This window comes from Frieseomelitta varia, unplaced genomic scaffold (assembly GCF_011392965.1).
Source record: "Frieseomelitta varia isolate USP_RPSP 00005682 unplaced genomic scaffold, Fvar_1.2 scaffold_153, whole genome shotgun sequence".
Taxonomy (NCBI): Eukaryota; Metazoa; Arthropoda; class Insecta; order Hymenoptera; family Apidae; genus Frieseomelitta; species Frieseomelitta varia.
In genome coordinates, this window is record NW_025109228.1 from 212,550 (window position 1) to 235,724 (window position 23,175).

Sequence of the window (23,175 nt, forward strand, 5' to 3'; positions counted from 1 at the left end):
AGTATAATTACAATTACTCGTACGTACAAATCTGACTCTCAAATGCACAAGTTTTTCTACGTCGTTCGTCCGGAGTAAATGATACGCGATATTGCGAAATTTGCAACGGTGTCCGTTTAATTGTATTTATTTAAAAATAATTAATATATTTATTTATTACGATATTTGTTTTCAATTATGGTTTTTGCTGCTCGCAGTATTTAAAGTTACATTTATTAAATATATTGATTACAATAAATATATATTAAATGTATTAATCAACGTATAACAAATATAATAACTTAATTATTACATTATATACATTATATACATTAATCAACTACATTTGCTACATTTATCATATTCGTTGCATGAATTTTGATGAAAGGAACCGAATAAAAATAAAAATTCTCTCTTTCTTTTTCCAAACGTGCCATAGAAAAACTTCCGCACACGTTACGTCCAATTACACGAACAAATACATAAACTTATTATAGATATAAAATTTTAATTTAATATAATTAAAGTTTTATAATAAAAATATATTTTAGTAATAATTTATCAGGTATCATATGTGCGGTATCAACTATTGCGGTCTATGGAGAGAAAGGATAGAGAGTTTGTTCTGTTTATAAAATGCATTATATGTCATAAACGAACATGGATAGGACATATATTTATATGACTCTTTTTCATTATTTTTAGGCATACAATTAGCTGCCGAGGTGAGTCCTACAAGTTACGTAACACCCTGTATATATACTTTGGTAATGTATAATATAATTTATACTAATTTTATTCTAGCTTGAATGTTCGGGGATCAATCAAAATTATGGTTAACATATCAAAAAAGTTTACCAGCGAAGAGAAAAGGAAACGGCAGAATCTGAGACTTCGAGCAGGGGAAGAGATTGGTAATAAAATTCAACGAAATTGAAAATTCTAAAATCAACTGATTCAATTTGAAGTTACTACAATTTCGCATATGGTGCATCGACAATTATTCGATGATCGATTGATCACACTCGCGCGAAACGTGTCGCGTGAAAAAAAAAAAAAGGAAAGAAAGAAAATTGAGGTTAACGAAACTAAATGCCAATAACCAAGGATGCGAAGGACGGAGAAAACTGCGAGATCGGAGATCTCGAGCAAAGGGAGGAAGCAGGTGGACGAGGACGCGTGGCGCGAGCCGTTGGAGGCGATCTCGATCAACGACGACGAGTGGTGGTGCATGGTGACCATGATGGCCGAGACGATCACCGAGCACTCGAGATTCGTGTCGCTTTTCAACGCGGCGGCCGAGGAGGGCAAGCGAAGAGCTATTTACTCGCTCAGCTATCACAAAATGCTGGCCAGCGTGAGAACGTTGTCGAAGCAGAGTTTGGACAAATGTCCGGCGATCCAGAGCGTTTGTCATTACGCGAGCAAGGTGCTGAACGAGGAGAACTACTACGAAGCGCTACCGAGCTGGCTGATGGCGCGGATCATCAAGTACTTGATATATCGGGCCAGGGAGGAGAGCATCGGCATAGTGAAAAGGCTGGCGGACCTCGAGCGAGAGATAGACGAGGAGTATTGGATTATGCAGACGGTCGCTAACTCCGGTAAAATGAATCGATCGGTGTATCTATCGATTTTCATCACGTACAGTGAAACCCAATGCAGGTGGAGTCGAGTTGCTTTGACTTTTTATAGATTCTTTCTTTATAATACAAATCGGGGGAAAAAATATATATCATATTTTTGTGACATAGAATTCGACGAGCAACGAATAAATGTAAAATGTACCTCAAAAAAGTACAATATTTAACACTCAACGTAATTACTCGATACATATAATACGTATGACAATATTATATTATAATACTCGACAGATTATTGCAAAATTTCTTTTGTCCATTACTGTATACGAAATCTGCACACGAAGACTATTGTTCTTACATATACATACATGTATATATATATATATATATATATATATATATATATATATATATATATATATATTTTTTTATATATATATATATATATATATATATATATATATATATATATATATATACCTCAAGTTTCTCCATTCTGGATTGTGGATCGTGAAGAGATTAGAGCTTCCAATTTTATCTCGAAGCGATTGGGCCGTGAAATAGCGATCCGGAAAGTAATTGAAATCTTTGATTAAAATCTGTTTGATTAACTCTGCATTTCTCAGTAGTAAGAATGGCTTGTGTAGAATATAGATTCCAAGAATATCGTCGTTGTTAGAAGCTTTCTGGTGTAGTTCACCGATCACCAAGCCGGGAGACTTTTTCAATTGTATTATATCTTTTATATTACCAAACAGCCAATGACTAGGTAAAGTAGGTACACCTTTTCTTTGCCAGTAGGTACGCTTATATTTTAGAAATAAAAACAGAAGTGTCCCAAGGGTGATAACCGCAAAAACAAGATTCACAAACCGAAAGTTTAGCACTATCATTATTTTAAAACTTAATACTTCTTCAGCTTTTTCGAGATACTGAATAAACTTGAACGCGTCTTAATATATATAATCGTTACACGAGTTATCTCTGAAAAATGTTTACCGATAATTTGTATTGCGAAAACATTTGATAATAATGCTAGAAGAGAATATTTATAAAAAAGTAAGAGCAATTCTTGCAAAAATATTAAAGTTATAATATTATAATATTAAAATCATCAGGATCTTGCTGAAAGAATACAAATAAGGAAGTTCATTTATTTAATTTTTAGCATTTGCATGATAATTGTAAACGTAATTATCAAACGATAGCAAAATTATCATAGTGACTGTGTACTTTGTGCAAACATTTCCTTCACTTATAAAATTATAGATAAGATACGATAAAATTAAAACAGTGGATTATGAAAATAAGAAAACATTCAAATTTTTTGTAGTAAAATGATGATAAATAAAAATAATTCTATAATAATAATTTTTCCTTTGTAACATTCGTGCATACCTTTTAAATTTTTCTTAATAAATTTTTCGTAACAAACGTTTCATATTTCACAATTAATATTTTCGACTATTCTCGAAATCTGTGGTGATCCAATTTTTCAAACGATTGATTTCTTACATAATTCACTATCACAATTCTCAGTCTGTGAACAGGTGCATTGCTGGAAGATAAAATCGTATCTTCCTATAACTTTGTATAATAATTTTAAAATTGCTTAATTATTATCATCATTTTCCTATTGAAAATTTATGTCTATTTACTTTTGTTATCCACTATAAATATTAAAAATTATTAATTTTATCTATATTGGCAGATGACACTCTGATAAGACAGGATAAAAATTTGTTATTTATATTTATAAAAATTATGCTAACTTTTAATTTTAACTTTTAAAACAGAGAGGATTCAAGTTCAACCAAATATTATATTGACCGTTGATTATTTAAAATGTTAATTACACTCTTATAACAATGTTCACCTCGCTCGTCGCTTTCTCGTCGTGCCTTTTACAGCCTCCGGAGAGATGTTTTATGGAATGAATGAGACGTTATATGGAATAAATACTTTTATTTCTCAACTAATACAAAGTGACTGAATTGAGTGAGTGAATGAGTGACCGACGCGGAATCACTCCTCTGACTGATTTGGTGTAAATGAAAATGAATGTATAACTGACGCNGGAGTTAGTCCTCGGACGGATTGCTTGTGACTCATTGAGTAGTCTACGTGACTCCCTTTAATCGTCTGTTTGCTACGTGAATCTACGTCGCCTTTAGAATTGGTAGGCGACTTTCTGTAGCCGGCCAAAGCGCCTTGTTTCCTAGACAAGGCTTTGTTTATGCCCTACCGAGCCTTTCCACATACTGTCTCTCTCTCCAAGGCCAGAGAAAGTGTCCTTAGATAAGAGGTATGTTAGCACATCTGGCAATTTTCGGCAGGGCCGAGGCTTTGTAGGAATTGACCTGACTGACGCCTCGGAGGGCGCCAGAACAAACAATAATAAATCATTATTATCATCTATTACACTCTACTTACACTCGTACGTAATAGCAAGAACAAAACTTTTGATGCAATATGTAACTCACTTCAAGGTTGAGGACAATTAGTTTATGTAATTCGAATTCATGTAATAGAGCAGTTCACTCGTTCTCTCGATTACCTATGATTTTTCGTCTGCCACAAAGCTTATGATGAGTTCATTTAACCGGATATTACATAAAATTTTCGTTCAAATAAATTGAGTTCATAGAACGCAGTATTCCAAAATCCTTAATGTTATACGAAATATAAAATACAACGTATACATACAGACAATAGACAAAATTCCTTATGACAGATTTATTTCAGCTTCTATGATACACGAATTATACATATTTATATATATATTATTAGTACAATCTTACAATTCTATGAAGATCCTAGTATAAACATCGCATCATCGAATGATTTTTAAATCCTACAGGTAACTATAGATACATATACAGTCGTAGCTTCGTAATTACTCTCTTCCTGTGTAAGTTTTTTTCAAAATTGTTTTCGAAATTTATTAGTTTTTTCAATTCAAGAAAAATACATCTTAATAGCGATCAGGATATCATAAATTATTTATTTCTCTCAAAATGATGCATTAAAACAGAATCGCATGCCTTTAATATAAATTAATTCGTTAAGATCTTTGACAGATCCTAATATGCAAAACACATTCAATTCGCGTTGATATTAGTTTTGATGAAATTAGAAAATTAAGCTGTTCTTTCGTATTACATCCTACCATTTCTGTATATCCCACTTGTAATTTTATAATTTTTATAATTTTTATCCCATTTGTAATTTTATAATTTTTTTTTTTAGCTTTTGTAAATGTTCAAGACAACGTCATAATTCGCAAAAATTAGTAGCGCACAAATTCCTTAATATTATATTCACAAATTCGATCAGCAAATTTTGAAAGGCAATATATCATAACAAAACCGGAATATCTCAATACTGATCAAATTGAAATATTCATTTCAAATATCATTTGCACCAAGTTATAACTAGACTGCGGATGTTTATGCAAATGTATATTTTTGTCAAAAGACAATATAGGGACCGGAACAGAAATTTGTTTTGTAATTTCAAATATACAATTTTTATTTTGCATATTTCATATTATCTTCATATTACATTTTGCATGTATCTTTTTAAATGTATATGCAAAAGTATACTGCACATGTCATTTATATTTATTATTTATACTTCTGAAATTCGATATTAATTACTGAATTTTCAAATTAACTTCTTATAAATTAAATCAAAAGTTCGTCAAATCGTTATATTTAATGTGATTAGTAGAAGATTGGATTGATGGAATAGGAAATAACAGTTTTGTGAATGATGGAGAATCTATAAAGTATGAAGTGAAAAAAAGATACATTGTAACAAGAAAGCGTAATTAAAACAATATTTAAATACTCTCATAGAAATAAAATTACGAAACAATATGAAATATCAGAAAAAAGAACAAATTGTGACAAAAAAGAATGAATTTTATATTGACATGTACAAGCAATAGTTTGGTAAATATGAGTTGGCGAAGTAACATCATTGACTTCCAATAGAAATTGAAGATCACTATTGAAATAAATCCAAATACATCGTTACATCAGCGATCATTTTCTCTCCATAAATTAATTTAAAATAATAAATATTTAGTCTATTGTAATTTGAATTATAATTAATAATATTAATTATTATGAATTTTTAATAACAAATAAAGTTATTATTATTATATATTTCAATATACTTAATGGATATATCATATATTTCTTGCATATGTACTTCCAAATTTTACATATGTTATTTACATATTTCAACATATTTCAAGATCATAAACATCCGCAGTTGTAACCAATTCTCAATGATAAATTAATGGAACGTACGGATCCCATAATTTTAAGATTTTTATTTTACAAAAACTTATCAAAAAAGCGTTATACTTTATATATTTATTAGAAGTATTGATATTCATCGTTCCATTCTGTTTATAAAAAAAAACAAGGAATAAAATATAGCCAACAAAAATAATTTTCTTTTTTTAAATTAAAACCTTCAAGTGAAATTTAATTACAAATCATTGAGGATTGGTAGTTTTCTGTATAACTTTTTTTATTTTTTAGGTAAAATTAAAATAAAAAAAAAAAGAAAGAAACCTAATGATACAAACATAAAGATATTATTTTTTATACGAACATTTCAATTGTGTGCTGTCTCAACCGAAAAAACAGTTACAACATCGAATTAATTATAGTTAATCTTCATCCGTCTCTTGTTTCAATCTGACATTTTTTTTATAAAACGTTTATTATATAGATATTTCTAACAACATTTTTGATAATAAAATATAAGACGGTAAGATGAATGATTGAAAACAACAACACTTTTTTCAAATCCCTATTTATTAGCAATAAAATAATTTTGAAATTTAGTTACTTATTTTTCCATTGCAGATATTAATAATTGTTGTAAATTATTAATTTAACATCAGAGGACAAATTAAATTTAAAAAATAAGAAACGGATGAGGGCTAAATATTTGCAATGTTGCCTTTTGGAATGTGTCATCATTCATTTATTAATAAATTAGTTTCTCAAATGAAACTTCTATTTTGATTTGAAGTAGAAAAATTTGTAACACATAATAAATTTAAATGTTTCATGTAATAAAACATATTCACTTCGGTTGAGTATCTGGCTGAGTTTGTGATTGCTGTTGTTGCTGTTGCTGTTGTACTTGCTGAGGATGAATGGGATGTGCAAGAGTTTGTAATTTGACTTGACTAGGTCCGGGACTACCTCTTGCAGCTGTAACAACAGGTTTACCTTGAGCAGGTGCAGCTTGGCGCAATTGAGCACTACTTGCAGTCATAACTTGGATCGTCTGTTTCAAAGCAGAGGGTGCGACCGGAATTACTCTCGTTTGTAACGGAGATTTTGCTAAAACTACTTGGCCAGGCTGAGAAACTGCCTGTCCTGTAGAAACCTAAAATCAATAATATTTCATTTTAAAAATGAAAAAAAAAAATGAACAATATAATATACAACGTATAATATACAACGTACATGAGTGAATTGTTGCATCGCTGATGGTTGAACGTGTTTCATAACTTGTTGAATCTGCTGCACGGTCATCGTCGCAGGTAATGATTTCTGTTGCACAATCAATTGAGTCTGAACACCAGTTTTCGCAGCAACTTGTGTTAGTTGTGCAACTTTCTGCGCCGGCAATTTTCTTTGGGTGATAATTTGAGGGTGAAGAGCGAGTTGACGGATTTGTTGAGGCGTTGCTGTTCTTACACTGGCAACGTTTGCAGTTTTTACTAAAGTAGCAACTGGAGTTCCACCAGCTGACGTTCCCGCATGTTGTACTTGCAAACCTGCCTGAGCGAATATTTGAGCTGGAGTAAGTCCAGCCTGTGCAGGTACCTGCACTTGAGCCACCGCTTTTGCCTGTTGCTGCAGAGCTTGGCGTTTTATTAAAGCAGCCATTTCTGTCTCCGACACCGTACGTGCTATCGTTTGCTTTCCAACAGATGCTTGTGCAGCAGCGGTGCCAGCAGTTATATTCTGCTTCATCAATGTAGCTCTTTGTTGTGCAGCAGCAGCTGAAACAGCTACCGATACCTTTTGACCGTTTGCAGCAGCTTGTGCCTGCAGTACTTTCAATTGTTGCTGTCGTAATAGAACTTGCTGTTGCCGATAATATTGCAATTGAGCCGCAGTTAACGTTTTATTACCCGAAGTTGTCGCCACGGTAACTCCAATACCCTTCTGCGTAATTGCAGGTGAACTTTGCGCAGCAGACACTAAACTTGCTGTTGCAATTCTTTGAGCTGCTTGAAGATTACCAACACTAACAACAGTTGGTGTGGTCCGTGCATCCTGCATAGTTAACGTTCCTCCTGGTCGGGCTTTAACCGTTGATGTAGCAATTGTCGTACCACCCGTAGTAACATTAGTAATTGTGGTAATGGTCTTCATTGTAGTCAGCCCTGTTGTGACAGTGGTCGCAACTTGTGTTAGTTGATGCACTGGAGGACTTGTGGTATTTGAAATATTTTGTTGAGCTTGCTGTTGCTGTTGTAATTTTATTTGCTGCTGTTGTTGAACCTGTTGTTGTTGTTGCTGCTGCTGCTGTTGTTGTTGCTGCTGTTGCTGTAATAAACGAGCTGCTACTTGTTGTTGTTGCTCCGCTGATAAAACCTGAATATTAAATATTCAATAATATTTCCAAACGTTTAGAAAATTCGATGACTAAAAGATTACACTTTGTTATACTGACTGCATGTTTAAGCTTTTCTTTTGCGATCCTATCGGCGCGTCGTGTTGCAACTTCTATAGGAGCTAATGGGTTATCGTACTGAATACCACATTCAGCTAAAACTGCAGCGTTGGTAGGATTTTTCATTAATGGATTAACGAGTAACGGTTTAACAGTAGGCGTTCTCTTATTCGAAACAGATTTAATGGTATCAAATCTCTGACAACACATTAATGTAAACGAATGATTTTTATCCTGATTATATAATTGAGACGTTTTCATTGGCCTGTTTGTTTTACTTTGTTGCTAAAAGAAGACGATTAAAAAAATGATAATTTCTTTCCAGTAGACATCTCTCGTCAAATGTAGAATAAAAATATCTCGATATACCTCGGAAACCTGAGGCATTTTATAAACCCCTTTTTGTTTTTTTTGCTTTTTCGGTGTGGTATCGTAAAGTAACTTTCCTTCTTCTCTTGGTACTATTACCGATTCGTATCTGCTTCTACATTGTTTGGGAGATCTATATATTCGAGAAGTATTATTAACTATATCCGCAACCAGATCCCAATTAGGAGTATGACCAGGAGATAGAATCATCAAATTCAATGGCAATCCTTGATAAATCTGAATCGCTTGGAGAAGGGCCCAATCTTCGTGTATCATCCAATCTAAAACGTGTTCTTGGTCTGTGGAAGACTTTGACATATGCGACGGCTTTATACCCGGCAGTGGAATTGACGGTCGAACTAAGCGGTATTTATGTAATTTCATATCGCGACGTATTTTCATAAGTGCTGGTGAAGGCCGATCAAATAAAGATCTTGGTGCATAAACAGATTCTTCCTTGTGTCGCATTTTAACCGCTCGTCGTCCTATATTTAAAACAAAGAAAGTAATTTAACATGCAATTATATAAAAAGATGTTAACTGCATATGTATATAAATAAAGTATCTTAAATGGGTCTATATATATTTTACATTTACTTACCATCTCTATCATTAATTCCAGATTCGATCCTACTTCTTTTGTGTTCTTTTTTAATATATACCGGAGGTAATTGTGCCTCTGACATAGGAGTATTTTCGTAAAGAAAACCCAAAGAATAATCGATATAAACATCGTTATCTGTTGTAGGAGGAGTAGGAGGACACCACATCTAATTAAAATAAATTTTCCATAGATAAAAATGAAAATACAAATAAATAACAGAAAATGAAAATAGAAATTAAAATTTTTATACTAACCGGCATTTGCTCCACATTGTCGTCCGACAACCATATCTGCAAGATATTAAAGTACGTCCATGAGATTACAAAAGTTACAAATAAAAAGCTTGCTTCAAGAAGATTTAAAATAAAATTTACGAAGAACGAGCGTCGTGTATAAGGCATTTACTTTGATGCATTCAAATATGGCGAATATTTTGAGGAAAAAATGATTTCTTCTTTTTATACATGTCTTCATACGTCTTCTATTAAACGCAATCGAATAAATGCTACAACGATTGAAGATGGAACATGAAGGAAATAAGTAGGAAGTATACATACATTTTGCTCGTTCAAAGGCTCATTTTTCTACTGAGAGAATTTCATTATTTTAATCTCGCGTAAACATCAAATACTGTACAAGACGCTCATTAATGTGCCTGCTTATACCTTGGCTGACTCCAAGTTTGGAATGGCAAAGGCAGTGTTTTGGTGCCATTTTTCAAATAATTATTTGGAGCTTTCTACTGCATGCTATTATCTAATTCTTGCAAAAAAAAACTTTCCTTTAATGTGCGGTCATGATAGCCTTGCCACACCAAAACATCGCGAGATCATTACTCTCAATGATCTCAGTATGTATAACCAAGCACACTGAGCAAAATTTTGACACCAAAACGGAACTGAACCTTTGATCGAACAGACTTGGATCCGCACCAAGAAATAAGAAAACACATGATCTTCGTAGCAAGGAATATTTTGTTTATTTCCTTCTTCGGACTCACTCGATCATACAAAATACAGGCACGCAACTTAAATATTACAGTAGAGCATACCATTAAACGAAGAATTCCTTAAGTCTAATATGTAATCAGGTCGTCACCTTGCAAAGTACGACGCATTCACAGTATTAATTCCATTTTTTTTTCTTTTTTTTTTTTTTTTTTTTTTACCTCTGACTTGACTGCCTATTTCTTTTGTTTATACCAATCGCTACAAAATCGCAGCGAGACTTTTATAGTATACTAATAAACTAAGCTGTAATGAATCTTTTTCTCCTCTATATATTCTATTATAATACAGTCGGATGTTTTACTTCCTTTATCTTTTCTGTTTTTTTTTTCTTTTTATCACCAAGTATAAATTACATTGTCACTTAAAGATATCTGAAATCTTTACAAGAAAGTACAATTTACAATGCTAAAAATGTTACACGTGCGTACTCTCAGTACAACGAAAGAAACATTCTTCATTTATCATTACTTTTTGTGATTATATACAAGAATCATGTGAAAATTAAGAAATAATTAGAACTTGGATTCTCTTACGCGCGCGCCATTCCAAGTAATAGTAGTTTAAGACAATGTCTATATTATGAGAAGTATTTATACAAACACGCTGCTAAATATTACAGCGATAAAGTTTTAGCGAGACTCAAGATATAGTACCGCTACCTAGCTTTTCCAGTTGAGTTTTTTGCGAAGAAGGAGGAGGAGGAGGAGTAAGCTGAGAACGAATAAGCTTTTTCATTGGCGGTATTTGTTCTTCATTGTCTAATACATCGGTTATTTGCGATTCACTCGTTTTTCCACTTATCAACGGTTTTGCAAACGATGACAACCGAGTTCGTTTAATCTTCCTTCTCAACCTTTTTGATCCATCGGATGAGTCGTAACTAGGATCATTATCCAAGTCAACCAATGCTATCACCGTTGATTGTACGGGTAATGGAACTTTATCTGTTTTAAGCTTAGAATTCAATGATGCGCTTTTATTCATCGTCGATGCCTTTCCTGTTTTATTGGAATTGGTGTAAGTACTTGCTACATTGGAGAATACATTGGAGACACGATCTCGAGAACCGGCGTCTAGTTCAGAATCACACCACCCATCTACTTTACAATTTGAAGTAACATCCGATATTCGAAGAACGCAATTTTTCGCTGACGAGTCAGACGTGGAATTGAAATTAGAATCGGTGTTTTTTTTATTATTTTTCGCATCAGACGAATTGCAATTGGAGGATTTTGCGTGAACTGAGCTGGAAGCTTTACTAGTATGATTACTCCTTGTATCCAGAGTAAGAATAGCAACGACTTTAGCAGTCCTTTGTGGTCTCTCGTTAATTTCATTGAAAGAGGATAACGTTGAATTATCTTGCTTCGAATGTGTTTCTGATACAACTGCGTTTCCATTTGAATCCGTATTGAATGTTTCCGCTTTTCCAGATACTGGCGAAACACCAGAAGCTTTATCGTCCTGTAATTTTGAATCGGAAGAATCTATTTTCCGGACGTGTTTATTCCCTTTGTTCGACACATGATTAGAACTCTTCACCGAATTTAACGTAAAATTTAATCCAGATCGAGTGACTCTCGATCCTTGTTCAGAAATAGAAACAGATGTATCTGATTGCCGTTTACCTATATTTGTACTCGTATTGGTAGATTCGCTACTTTTTTTAGACCTGGTTGATACAGAACCACCTACTGAATCTTTCGATTCAAGCGTCGATTTCATCGGTGGTATTGAACTACTCCTTCGAAATACAGTTGGATTCAAGAAACCATTATCCAAAGACTTGGAGCTACGTGTTGTGGGTTTTTCATACGGTACTTCGTGCGACATTTGTTCTTCATTTTTTAACAGTGAACTGAAATTCGACATAGATCTTGTTGCTGGTCGTGGCGAAGATCTGAAACATTCTGGCAAAGGAGTGTCTGGTCGTCTTCTTTGCACTGATTTCAGTGGAGGTGTTAAAGAACGAGTTGCACTTGATCTTGTAATCCTACCATGTTCTATCGTTGGTCGCGGCGTGTCGGGCCTTCGAATCTGCGTTACTTTATTAACTTCTTTGCGACAAACATTTGAAGTTGAATTGGAACCTTCACTTTCTTGACTTTCTTTTGATTCACCTGATTCACTAAGTAATATCGAGGATGATTGCGTATCCAAGTTTTTATTTTCAGGAGTTTCTATGGTAATGTTTACTTTCGCGCTTCTTGTAGTTACGCCACAAGATGTTGTATCTGGTTTACGAAATTTTACCTTACTTTCTGTATTAGATTCAAATCCATTTGATTCGTCTAAACCGAAGGTATTAAAAGGAAAACTATGATTATTACATCGTATTGATGAGGTCGTCTGAATTTTTGTATCATCTTCTTTGCGCACACATTTCTCTAATTTAGTACAGTTTTCTTCTTGTTTGCTGCTATTAGATTCCTGACTAGAGGTTGATTCTATCACAGAAGTGGGTTCGTTATCAGTAGACTTGTTTGTTAAATCTGAATTTGAAATATTTTCATTATGTTGCTTCTTATTTGTTAAAGTTTCGTCTACATTCACGTTTTCTTTTATTTCAGTAGGACTCTGTACTCTCGCATCATTTTTTGCACAACATTCATCGTCAGAAACATTTGTATCTTGGAGTTCGTTCACATCATTATCTTCTAATATCTTCGATTCCGCGTTAGAAAGCGATTCTTCTTTTAATTCCATATCTAATTCATCGATACTAGATGAAACTGTTTTACTCTTACAAAGAGAATCGTGCAATTTCTTTGTTGTAGATTCAACAGTACTTTCATCTGCATCTTGAACGATCATTTTATTCTTCAGGGGAGCAATTAATGAGTTTTCCGATATATTAATTTCTTCGTCTATTTCTAAAGTCATAGAACTTTTCGTACATTTCGAATCGGAAACTCTTTTTACTGTATTCGATTCTGTTGTAGATGAATAAGAGTTACTATTTTGTGAAATCAAATCAGTATTAGAATTTTCGGAATCATCGTTACAATTTAATCCTGTAAGGTATACTGAAGGTGAAATATTCTCAGTTAACTCCGACGTTGCTTCACTATCGACTTTATTATTAACTATATCTTCTTTTGAATTTTTATACTGTTCCAACATGACAGATGAATTATCTGATTGAGAACATGCTTCTGTTTCTAGATGATCTAAAGAAATGACAGGATTAGACTCTTCTGTGACAGTTTTGTTATAATTAGAATTTGACGAAGAAGTTTCAGTGAGACAATGATTTGTAGTTACTTTACAATTTTCAACATCTTCAAATTGGTCTTTATCAACAGACGGAATTGTTCTTTGTTCAGGATCAGTACATTTTAAATCACGTGTTATCACCGTATCTTTTTGATCTGTAATATTATCTTCTTCATCAGTTTTATTCGAAATATTTGCATTATTTAACTTCTTAGGACTTGAAATTGGTGGCAAAGGTAAAATGAAACTTTCCTCTGCTTTCATTCTCATTTCAAGCTCGCGCTGTTTACGTAAATTACTGGCTCTACCTCGGCATTTCGGCTTTATACCAGGCAAGATAGGACTTACGTCCAGTGTCCACAAATTAATTTTAACATTTCCCCTAGATCTCGTTCGCGGACTATTCAAATCGAAGTGATTTTGACTAAACGATTTATTAGTACGATTTTTACGTTTGGGATACCCGCCTTTTTCAGAGTCATTCTGATCGTGTGTCTCCTCCTCCTCGTCTTCATCACCCTGACTTTGACTTTCTGTGTGACTCGATTCTTCGTCAAGACTATCTTCTACCACATCTTCTTGTGACTCCGATTCTGAGTCTGTAGTAGTCTCAGTTTCACTTTCCGATTCTTGAACACTTTTACTAATATTCTTACGCGAATTCCTCCTCCTATTCGGTGGGAGTTTCTTATTGACTAATTTCTTAGAATTACTAGCACTATTAACCTGATTTTGCGCATCCTCGCGTCCAAATGTTAAAGGTTTCTCGTCATCATCAGCCAACCGCATTCGTCTTTCTTCTTCCTCGCGTAGCGCTCGTAACCGATCTAACTCCCACTCTTTCTTCTGTTCTTCAAGTTCACGTTCAGCTGCTGCAAGTTGTGCCGCAGAAAACGCACCCTCTGATTCTTCGACAAACTTCATCGCATAACGTTCTATAGGTGTTAACTATGTACAGAAAGAAGCAATTTTTAACAAATATTCCATTGCTATACAATGCTAACTGAATAAAATATTTACAACATAAATATTATCTTACCTGAGATACCAAGTTTTGCACTTCAAGCTCAGCCTTGCTAACTTGCATGTCATCCCTATCTGCGTCATCTAAAGGTATATTTTCGTCAAATTCCGCAAGATCAGCAACAGCTTCTGCTTTAGCAGTCTTTGCAGCTTGGACATCAAGATCTTCTTCAGCAGCAGCAAGAGCGCTTTCTAATGCACCCATCGCTACTTTGTCGTCTACAGTTTGACTTTGATTATCCTTTTGCAAGAATTTCTCTCGATCTCTGTTTTGATCCAATACTTCAGCCATACGAGTCGTCGCATCGTTCTCCGATTGATCAATATTAAATAGATCTTGAATCGTAGACTGTAAAAATAAATATATTTTAAAACATACAAAAAGAAAATATTTTAAAATATATTTTTTTATTTCACACTCGTACAATACTTACACTTTTGAAATAAGCGGTTGTAAAATTACCACCTTCGATAGCTAAGTCTCCAAGTAGTCTCTTCTGATTGGCTTTTTTCAGAATATTTTCTTCCACAGTTTTTTCACTTACTAACCTAAAACGTGTGAAAAATAATTGATTAAATATATTTAAAAATATAAAATGTATGTACTGTATTTTTTGTATATACCTGTAGATATGTACATCTCGTGTTTGACCTATTCTGTGACACCTATCTTGTGCTTGGGCATCCATTGTAGGATTCCAGTCACTATCATAAAATATAACAGTATCTGCTCCTGTAAGATTGACACCTACACCTCCAGATCTCGTTGATAAGATGAAACAAAATATTCGTTTGTCTCCATTAAATCTTTCCATCAAAACCTATAGTTTTTCCATGAAATAAATTAAATCAGAGAACAATTAAGAGAAATAATATTCATAATAAATGAATTATTACCTGTCGTTGATCTACTTTAGTAGTACCATCCAAACGTAAATATATGTGTCCATGAAAATTAAGAAAGGCTTCTAATACATCCAACATTCTTGTCATTTGTGTAAAAATTAAAACTCTATGGTTCTCAGATTTAAGCTTCCTAAGAAGTTGATGTAAAGATTGTAATTTTCCACAATCGTATTGTATCAATCTCGGATCCGGAAATTGTGTCATCATTGCACCAGTTACTGGATGGAACAATGCCAATTTTGGCGATAATTGCCGTTGTAATTCCATTTGCATACGTCGTTGGTTGTATAACTTATGCGGAGGTGGATGAGAAACGTGAAAACGTGGTGTAGGAGCGCACACGGCAGGAACGTGTACAACAAATCTAACATAAATTGTATTATGTTAAGATTGAACAATTTCAAGAAATAATAGAATATTAAATTTTTGTTATCAATATGTAATACCTTTCAAAAACTTCTTTCAATTCTTCGACAATTTGTTCTGTACTTTTAATTGCCTCTGCAAGTGCTTCTGTGCGAGAAAAAAATTGCCTTCGTGTACGTGCACTGTCTCTAGCAGTTGTACAATGAACCCAACCATTGTGCCATCGACATGCTGTAGATGGTTTGCCAATTCTTAACGCCGTAAACAAATCTTCTCCATACAGAGGACACGCGGCACATCGTCTTTCATTAATATTTGCAAGCAGGCGAAGTTTAGCTTGCCTTCTTTGTTTCCGTTCTTCTTCTAATTGTGGCTATAAAGAGATATTACATTCAAAAATTTTTGTCTTTAAATCCCTCAAATATTTACAAACTTGCTCAAAAGTTAAAATAATTACCAAATAAAATTCCGATTTTGGACGTTCTTTTGTTTGTGCCTTTTCCGATTCCTTTTGTGCGTGTCTAGTAACAATACCACATCGAATCGATTGCTGAGATTGTCCATTCCCAGCGGGAGACTGTGCAGTAACATTAGGAGTAGTAACATTAAGTGGCGGTACTCTCATTACAGGTCTTCCACTCGTTCCACTTGTAGTTGTTACCACTCCTCCTATAACTTTATTTACTGTAGTTGCCGAGGTAGATAGGCCCATTAATGATTTTGGTAAAACTTTCAAACGTGGCACACATGGAGTCATTACTGGAAATGAAACTGTAAATACGAAAGAATATTAATCATTTTGTAAATAAATTCAATCAATTCATCAATTTACTAAATTAGAAGTATTGCCTATTAATACGGCGTAAATACGATATATCATAGTCATGCATTTTACATTATTCTTTAACATTCATTTAAATGCATACAAATGATATGAAAAAGGATATATATGATTCACGTTTTTTTAATATAAAGGAGTATAAATGAAATCAGTGGGATATGAGCACTCTTAGGACACACCTGTGTTAGTACTTTGTTGAGTCGAAGTCAGAATGATATGTCTACCAATAGATGTTTGAACCACTTGTGCAAGATTAGGCATTGCTATTCTTTGGACGGAATCACCTTGTTTAACTGCAACTGTCTGCGTTGCTAGTCGTTGCAGTCCATCTATAATATTTGTATTCCCTACTGTAATCCTCTGTGCATTCGTTGCTGCTGTAGTTGGTGTCACTGTTGTACTTTGTGGGTTATGTGCTAGTGTTCCAACAGGGATTGCTATTTTCGAAGCAAACACAACAAATGTTTTACACAAACTGTGATTCACAAATGTTAGATTATAATTAAATGTAAGTTTTGTTAATGTGCTCTCGGTTCTAGAATGCTTATAATATGGGAGAACTATAAACAAGCTGGCCCAAGATCAATTTCTCTAGCATCACTGCAAGAATGATTACACAATGATAAGTTTGAGTGCAACCACTGATCGATGATGCACAGATTCCCAGGATTTAGATATAAATGTACGTAAACACATAAACGGCACACAAGAAAAAACATCCTTACCTTTTACACTACCCTGATGTTGAACTAATTGTACAGAATATCCTTGTAACTGTTGACCATTTGCTACTTTTAACGTGACACCTATGAATTTATAAAAATAAAAATAATTTATTGCAAGAAATGAAAAAATCTTAAATATGATGTCAAACACTTATAAAATAATTCTTACCTTGTCCTGGAGTGCTTTGATTATTTGCAGTTTTTATTAAAGGAGATGTTCCAACTTTTGGAGTAGGTAATATTCCAGCTAAATTCTTTAGTTTAGTTTGTGTCTGCCGTGGAACGGATAACGGTTTAACTTGATTAGATAACCTAACATTAATTTTAATCTTTCCAGATGGACATCTCGGAGATGGGTCTGGTTGTGTATCTATTTCTTCTATAAGCTTTCGTGTTGTTTGCAATCGTCTGATTCTATGCGCCACAAACGCAGTAAGAGTTAATTCCAGATCACACAATAAAAGATTAATACTAGATAGATCGATATGCTATAAAATAAAAAATAAATACATTACACTTTTCTTTAAATCTCTAAGAGCATAATAAAAAAGAATTATATATATTTTACCTTAAATGGATCATAATCAAGAGCACTCCATATTAACGAAGCAGTAATATATTCAATAGCTTCCATTTGAAATGGTGATACAGTAGGTCTCACTTCAAATAAATTTGGGTGATTGCATACTTTCCTTAATTGCATTAATACATTAATGACACTTAATAAATTGCCACTAGCTAGAGTCTCCTTTGTTCTGAATAAAAGACAATCATGTATATTTATATACATAAATTTTTATGATATAAAAGAATAAAAAATATGCAATGCTTACTTTGCTCTTGACATAAAATCATCATAAAGGTATCGCTGTCGTTTTGACAAACGGCACATTAGTACATGCTCATATTTTTTGGGCAATTGTTTTTCTACTTCTGTTTTTAATCTTCGTAATAAAAAAGGCCGTAAAACCTACAATCAATATAATTGCTATATAAATAACATATAAAAAAGATACATATATCTGGAGAGAAAAATAATACAAAAATTGTAGCAGTTGTTTCTCCAGACAGGATTCGTATGTCAAATCAATACTTTACGACACGCGAGTTTTAACAGAGAATTTCAATATTTCGCTATTTATATAAAACAGACATGTGATTCATAATCATATATCTGTGTCGGTAGCGAATGATTACACACAATAAAACAAAATATACAAAAACAAATTACGTACAAACCTTATGCAGACGACGAATAATATTTTCATTGTATTCGCTGTTCCCTTCTATCATTCCAGTAACAGGATTACTAAACCATTCTTTAAATTCTCTATGTGACTGAAATACATTTGGCATTAAAAAATGCATTAATGACCACAATTCCATCAAATTATTCTGAAGAGGTGTTCCAGTAAGTAATAATCGTCTGTATAATAAGAATTTTTATACATAAGTTTCCCGTATAAATTAAAACGATATTTATGAAATATATTACTCAAATATAACAGTATAAATATTTACCGTTGCGTTTGAAAATTCAATAATAATTGCCACCTTTGCGATTTGAAATTTTTTATATTTTGAGCTTCGTCCAATATAAGATACTTCCACTTTTTTCTTCTAAAACTTTGATGGTCCTGTATAACCAATTTATATGATGTTATGCAAATATGAAAAGCATTAGGTTTAGTCCAACCTAAAAATAAATAAAACATTTCACAAATTACTTATTACTTTCACTAACATTTCAGTTCAAAGATAAATTAATACCTGTTCTTTTTTGTTTCCTTTCTTTTTGTGTTCCATAATACGTCAAAATTTTAAATCCGGGACACCATTTCTTACATTCCATTTCCCAGTTGAGCATCACAGATGTTGGTACTATTATGAGATGAGGACCCCAGTTTCCTTTTTCACACGCTAAATGCGCGAGTAACGCAATCGTTTGTATGGTTTTACCCAAACCCATTTCATCTGCCAAAATACCATTTAATTTCCTATCATACATAGTGACAAGCCAGTCCAATCCTATATGTTGATATTCTCGAAGAGGATGTTTCAGAAGAAATGGAATTTTTGTAACAACCTAAAATTTAATTAATTTTGTTAGGAAATCGGAAATTTTATTTTAATTTTATTAATAATTTATAAAAAAATGTCGTGACAATTCTTTAAAATAAATCGATGAATCAATTTACTTATAATAAAAAAAAAATATCACTTATGCTTTAGCCTTCGAAAATAGTCATGTGCAAAATATTGTAACACAACTTTGGATAAAAGGCTGAATAACTAATGCAACTATTAAAAAAATATAAATAACACGTACACTAGTAGTAAGTAAAGTATTTCCTTTAGGTTGGATACTTTCTGCCAATGCCGCTACGTTATCCATTTCATTGTGAGCATCTGAATGATCCATTTCTGCAGTCTATACAAGGTGAATTATTTATTTTGTTATATATTAATAATAAAATAAATTATTTTGTTATATATTTTATTTATTTTTATATATTTTATCATACAAGTATATCTTACTTTATCGTCTGATGATTTTTCCATAGATACATCTTCCAATAGAGATTTTAGTCCAATATCAGTTTCATTATCAGTTTGTGTTTGAGACTCCTCTTCTCCAATTTCATTGTCACTTTCTTCACTTTCACTTTCATTACTTGTAAATTCCTCATCATTCTCTTGATTTTCTTCTTCTTTTATGCTTTCTTTATCCGACTCTACACAAATAAATATATGTTTAGTACAAGTTTTCATGTTTATTAAATTATTGTACAAAATTTTAGCTTTCAGACAAATGCCTCGAGTCACATCAGAAGAAGGAATTAAAAATGAGAACCATTTCTTAAAACCATCAGGGTCGGTAGAATATCATCATTAATGAATAAATATTAGGTGGAAAAAATTAACTTCAATAATATTTACCTTGAACAGGTTCTTGTTCAACATCCATTGGCACATCTGACATGTTACCATATTTGGACATGAGTTCATCAATGGACATTTCATTTTCAGCCTAAAGTATTAAACTTTTATATTACAGAAAAAATCCATAACTTCACCATAATAGCTAAAAAATACACATACTTTAAGATCGTCTAATTCTTGTTTATAATCCGTATTTTCTTCCAATTTTTCTTGTTCCGTAATAGTTTCCTCCTCATCGGAAGATTCATCTGATGCAGCAACAAAATCCGTATCTCCATCTGTTGGCTTTTCGTTCTCCTATTGAAATGTATACACAACAAATAATTTACTATGATTAAAAAATAGTCATTAAAATCTTTGATCTGAAGTTACTTTACATACTTCTTCTACTTCTTTTGATGCAGGTGACAGACTTTTATTTCTATTTTCTAAGTAGTCAGGTGGTAGTTCTTTAAGAAGATCTTCTAAGGGCAGTTCTGACTCTTTTTTCAACAATTCAACTTCTTCTTTATGATTTGTCACAGACTTTAATTCTTCTTCAGCTTTTGCTATAGTTTCTTCATCATCATCTGAACTTTGGTTTGGTTGAAAATCCTCTATATTAAAAATATTAAAAATATTAACATAATTAAAACATGATAAATTTGATAAAATGAATTTAACAAACCATCAGAATGAGATTTCCCAGGTGGTACTGGAGAAGAAATACGTGAGCTATTCATAGAGGCTGATATACTTTGAGGACCATCAGTTTTATTAAGTCCTTCAGTTAACCAGGTTGAATATTTCTCTGTTTGACCCACAATAAAATTTAAATGTTGATCTAATGCCTGCTTTCTCTTTTCTTCAAGCCTCGTTTGTTGCTTATATTCCACCAACTTAAAAAGAGAATATAAAAATGAAATATGCATGATGTATATTCATTACGTGCTATAAAAATAAATGTCCTGCGTCAATTCTTTGATTATACCGTAATAACAAATATAATCATACACCATTAGCAGACTTTGCTGTTCCCACAACGAGCACACAGTTCCAATTGGAACACATTGAAATTGTCGGCTTAATTGTGTGGGGTAAAATCATTATTACATATTATAATTTACAAACTCGTACCTTTTCCACATTTGTCCAGAAAGTTTTGATTTCTTTAGCAATAAAGCTAGCAATTTTCTTTAACCTAAGTTCTTGTGATTTTTCAGCTTTTTGTGCTTGGATTGCTTTTTCTTGGAAATATTTCTGTACCATACGCGCACACTTCTTTGCTGCAGCTTTCTTCCATTTTCGTTCTTGAGCGAAGTCAGCAGCTAACCAAACCATTTCTTCCAATAAATAATCCCAATGAGCTTTTGTACGAGGTGGTTCTTGCACCTTAGGCAACCTTCTTTCTGACCATAATCCTTCCCGTTGTAATTCTGCAATCCTTTGCATAACGTATGCCTCCTGTAAATATTTTATGTAATTTAAGATAATTATAGTTTATCAAATATTACATGATTACATGCAATGTATAATCAGATAAAAAATTTATTTTACCTGTTTTGCTTTTTCTACTATTTGTTCTTGATTATTTGTGATATCACAAGATGTAGCTACATTAGAGGCAGGTAATTTAACAAGTTTAACAACAGGCTGAGTAGGTGTAGTAGGCGCAGAAGAAGTTTTTGTAACAGTAGTAACAGTAGTAACAGTAGCAGTAGTTGTTGTTGTTGTTCCAGTAAAAGTAAGAGTAGGAGTAGTCATTGTAGTAATAGTTGTAATAGATGTAGATACTGTAGATTTTTCTATCACTGGACTTGTAACAGTTGTTGTCACAGACTTTGGCGAACCTGGAACTATTGGTGCATTGCCTGTAATAATAAAACAATTTAATACATAAAGAAATTTATTTAAAAAAGATTAAAAGCAGTATGTATGTATGTGTCAACAGCGTTTTTAGGCTGAAAAACACATTGCTAAACAACCTTATATACTGTGAATCAATTTTTCCAGAAGAAGTGAACTGATTCACAATGTATAACCTTGAATCATCTGTTAATTCTGGAATATAGTTTCTACAATACTTTACAATATCAACAGAACATACTACCATAATACGTGAATGATTAACATAAAGACACTGATATTCTTTGAAGGTATAAATCACTATGAAAATGAATTATGAACATTAATGATTATATTAAAAAATAAAACAAAAAATTATGTCAAATATGAAAGAAAATATGCTAACTATTTTCTTCAAATAAAAATCATTGCTCATTTTTCACTTACCATGTCATATTTATTCTATATATGAAACCTATTTTAGTAAACTATTTTACTATAATAATGCAAAGTAATATTTAATGCTATTTTCTTTCTTTTAACTAGATGAGAATTAATGAAAATTTTCACACATAACTTTATAGAATAAAAATTATTTAAAAAGAAATTAATGGATCTAAACATCAAATGATAAGCCTGCAGTAATCACCTATAATGAGCGTGGGTGCTAGAGTAGAAGTAGGTGGAGGGTGAGCAGTGACTGGTGAAGACTGAATTGCTGCTCTGAAGGCAAACACCATGCCATGGCGGCCCCCTTGAGGCCTACCTGGTACATGTCCTATTATGCAAAGTAATTATTTGGTTGTTGTAAAATATATACTAAACCTCAACTTCTTTTCTACATTTTCAAAAAAAATATTATAAAGAAAAACTATTATAATCTCATCTACATCTGTACATATTAAAATATGTTTATAATTTTTGTATAAATGTAATACATTACATATATATTACACAAAAACTATCTTTTACTTTATAATTTATTTTTTTTTTTTTTTTTTTTTTTTAAGACCTTCGTGAAAGGACTAATTTTGGCTTTAATTGTATTAAAATTAGGAATTTTATGGAA

General features: G+C 32.6%; 2 protein-coding genes and 1 non-coding gene across 8 annotated transcripts; all 3 read right to left on the reverse strand.

The window, feature by feature from the left end:
- Positions 1-561: 561 nt before the first annotated feature.
- On the reverse strand, positions 562-3,593 carry LOC122535792 (probable cytochrome P450 6g2). Its single transcript, XM_043667615.1, has 3 exons — positions 3,439-3,593; positions 2,043-2,546; positions 562-604 (listed from the first exon to the last, which is right to left on the reverse strand). The coding sequence occupies exons 2-3, from the start codon at positions 2,453-2,455 to the stop codon at positions 562-564; spliced, it is 456 nt and encodes a 151-aa protein (XP_043523550.1). The 5' UTR covers positions 2,456-2,546; positions 3,439-3,593.
- A 3,046-nt stretch (positions 3,594-6,639) lies between these two features.
- LOC122535810 (helicase domino) lies at positions 6,640-22,905 on the reverse strand. 6 transcript variants are annotated; one of them, XM_043667678.1, is made up of 30 exons: positions 22,756-22,905; positions 21,819-22,132; positions 21,399-21,725; positions 20,950-21,160; positions 20,664-20,878; positions 20,442-20,579; positions 20,280-20,370; positions 19,878-20,074; positions 19,669-19,770; positions 19,110-19,425; positions 18,861-19,035; positions 18,579-18,765; positions 18,173-18,309; positions 17,908-18,094; positions 17,509-17,827; positions 17,340-17,420; positions 16,794-17,051; positions 16,231-16,544; positions 15,854-16,146; positions 15,399-15,771; positions 15,126-15,322; positions 14,936-15,050; positions 14,518-14,850; positions 14,205-14,426; positions 9,507-9,542; positions 9,250-9,418; positions 8,649-9,133; positions 8,280-8,564; positions 7,061-8,200; positions 6,640-6,980 (listed from the first exon to the last, which is right to left on the reverse strand). In XM_043667678.1, exons 1-30 carry the CDS (start codon positions 22,844-22,846, stop codon positions 6,672-6,674), a joined length of 7,617 nt encoding a protein of 2,538 aa, XP_043523613.1. In that variant the 5' UTR covers positions 22,847-22,905; the 3' UTR covers positions 6,640-6,671. The 6 variants fall into 6 exon arrangements, with proteins under 6 accessions (XP_043523613.1, XP_043523589.1, XP_043523593.1 ...); XM_043667654.1 differs by lacking the exons at positions 6,640-6,980; positions 7,061-8,200; positions 8,280-8,564; ... (1 more) ...; positions 9,250-9,418; positions 9,507-9,542 and adding an exon at positions 10,209-13,587 and having other exon boundaries at positions 13,627-14,426; XM_043667658.1 differs by lacking the exons at positions 6,640-6,980; positions 7,061-8,200; positions 8,280-8,564; ... (1 more) ...; positions 9,250-9,418; positions 9,507-9,542 and having other exon boundaries at positions 10,209-14,426; positions 16,899-17,051.
- On the reverse strand, positions 21,226-21,360 carry LOC122535840. Its single transcript, XR_006308281.1, has one exon. It is a non-coding gene; the product is annotated as a small nucleolar RNA snoR639/H1 (small nucleolar RNA).
- Positions 22,906-23,175: the final 270 nt, after the last annotated feature.

What these genes read in the sequence shown, in the direction of transcription:
- LOC122535810 (XM_043667650.1), bottom strand. Translation starts at nt 22,846, where the DNA reads ATGGTGTTTGCCTTCAGAGCAGCAATTCAGTCTTCACCAGTCACTGCT. An exon ending in AAGAATTAGACGATCTTAAA is followed by an intron (nt 20,371 to 20,441) that starts GTATGTGTATTT and finishes TTAATACTTTAG; the next exon opens with GCTGAAAATGAAATGTCCAT. An exon ending in AAGGAAACAAAAAAGAACAG is followed by an intron (nt 19,036 to 19,109) that starts GTATTAATTTAT and finishes ATTTATTTTTAG; the next exon opens with GTTGGACTAAACCTAATGCT.
- LOC122535792 (XM_043667615.1), bottom strand. Translation starts at nt 2,455, where the DNA reads ATGATAGTGCTAAACTTTCGGTTTGTGAATCTTGTTTTTGCGGTTATC. An exon ending in CCAGAATGGAGAAACTTGAG is followed by an intron (nt 605 to 2,042) that starts GTATATATATAT and finishes TTTTATAAACAG; the next exon opens with AACAAACTCTCTATCCTTTC.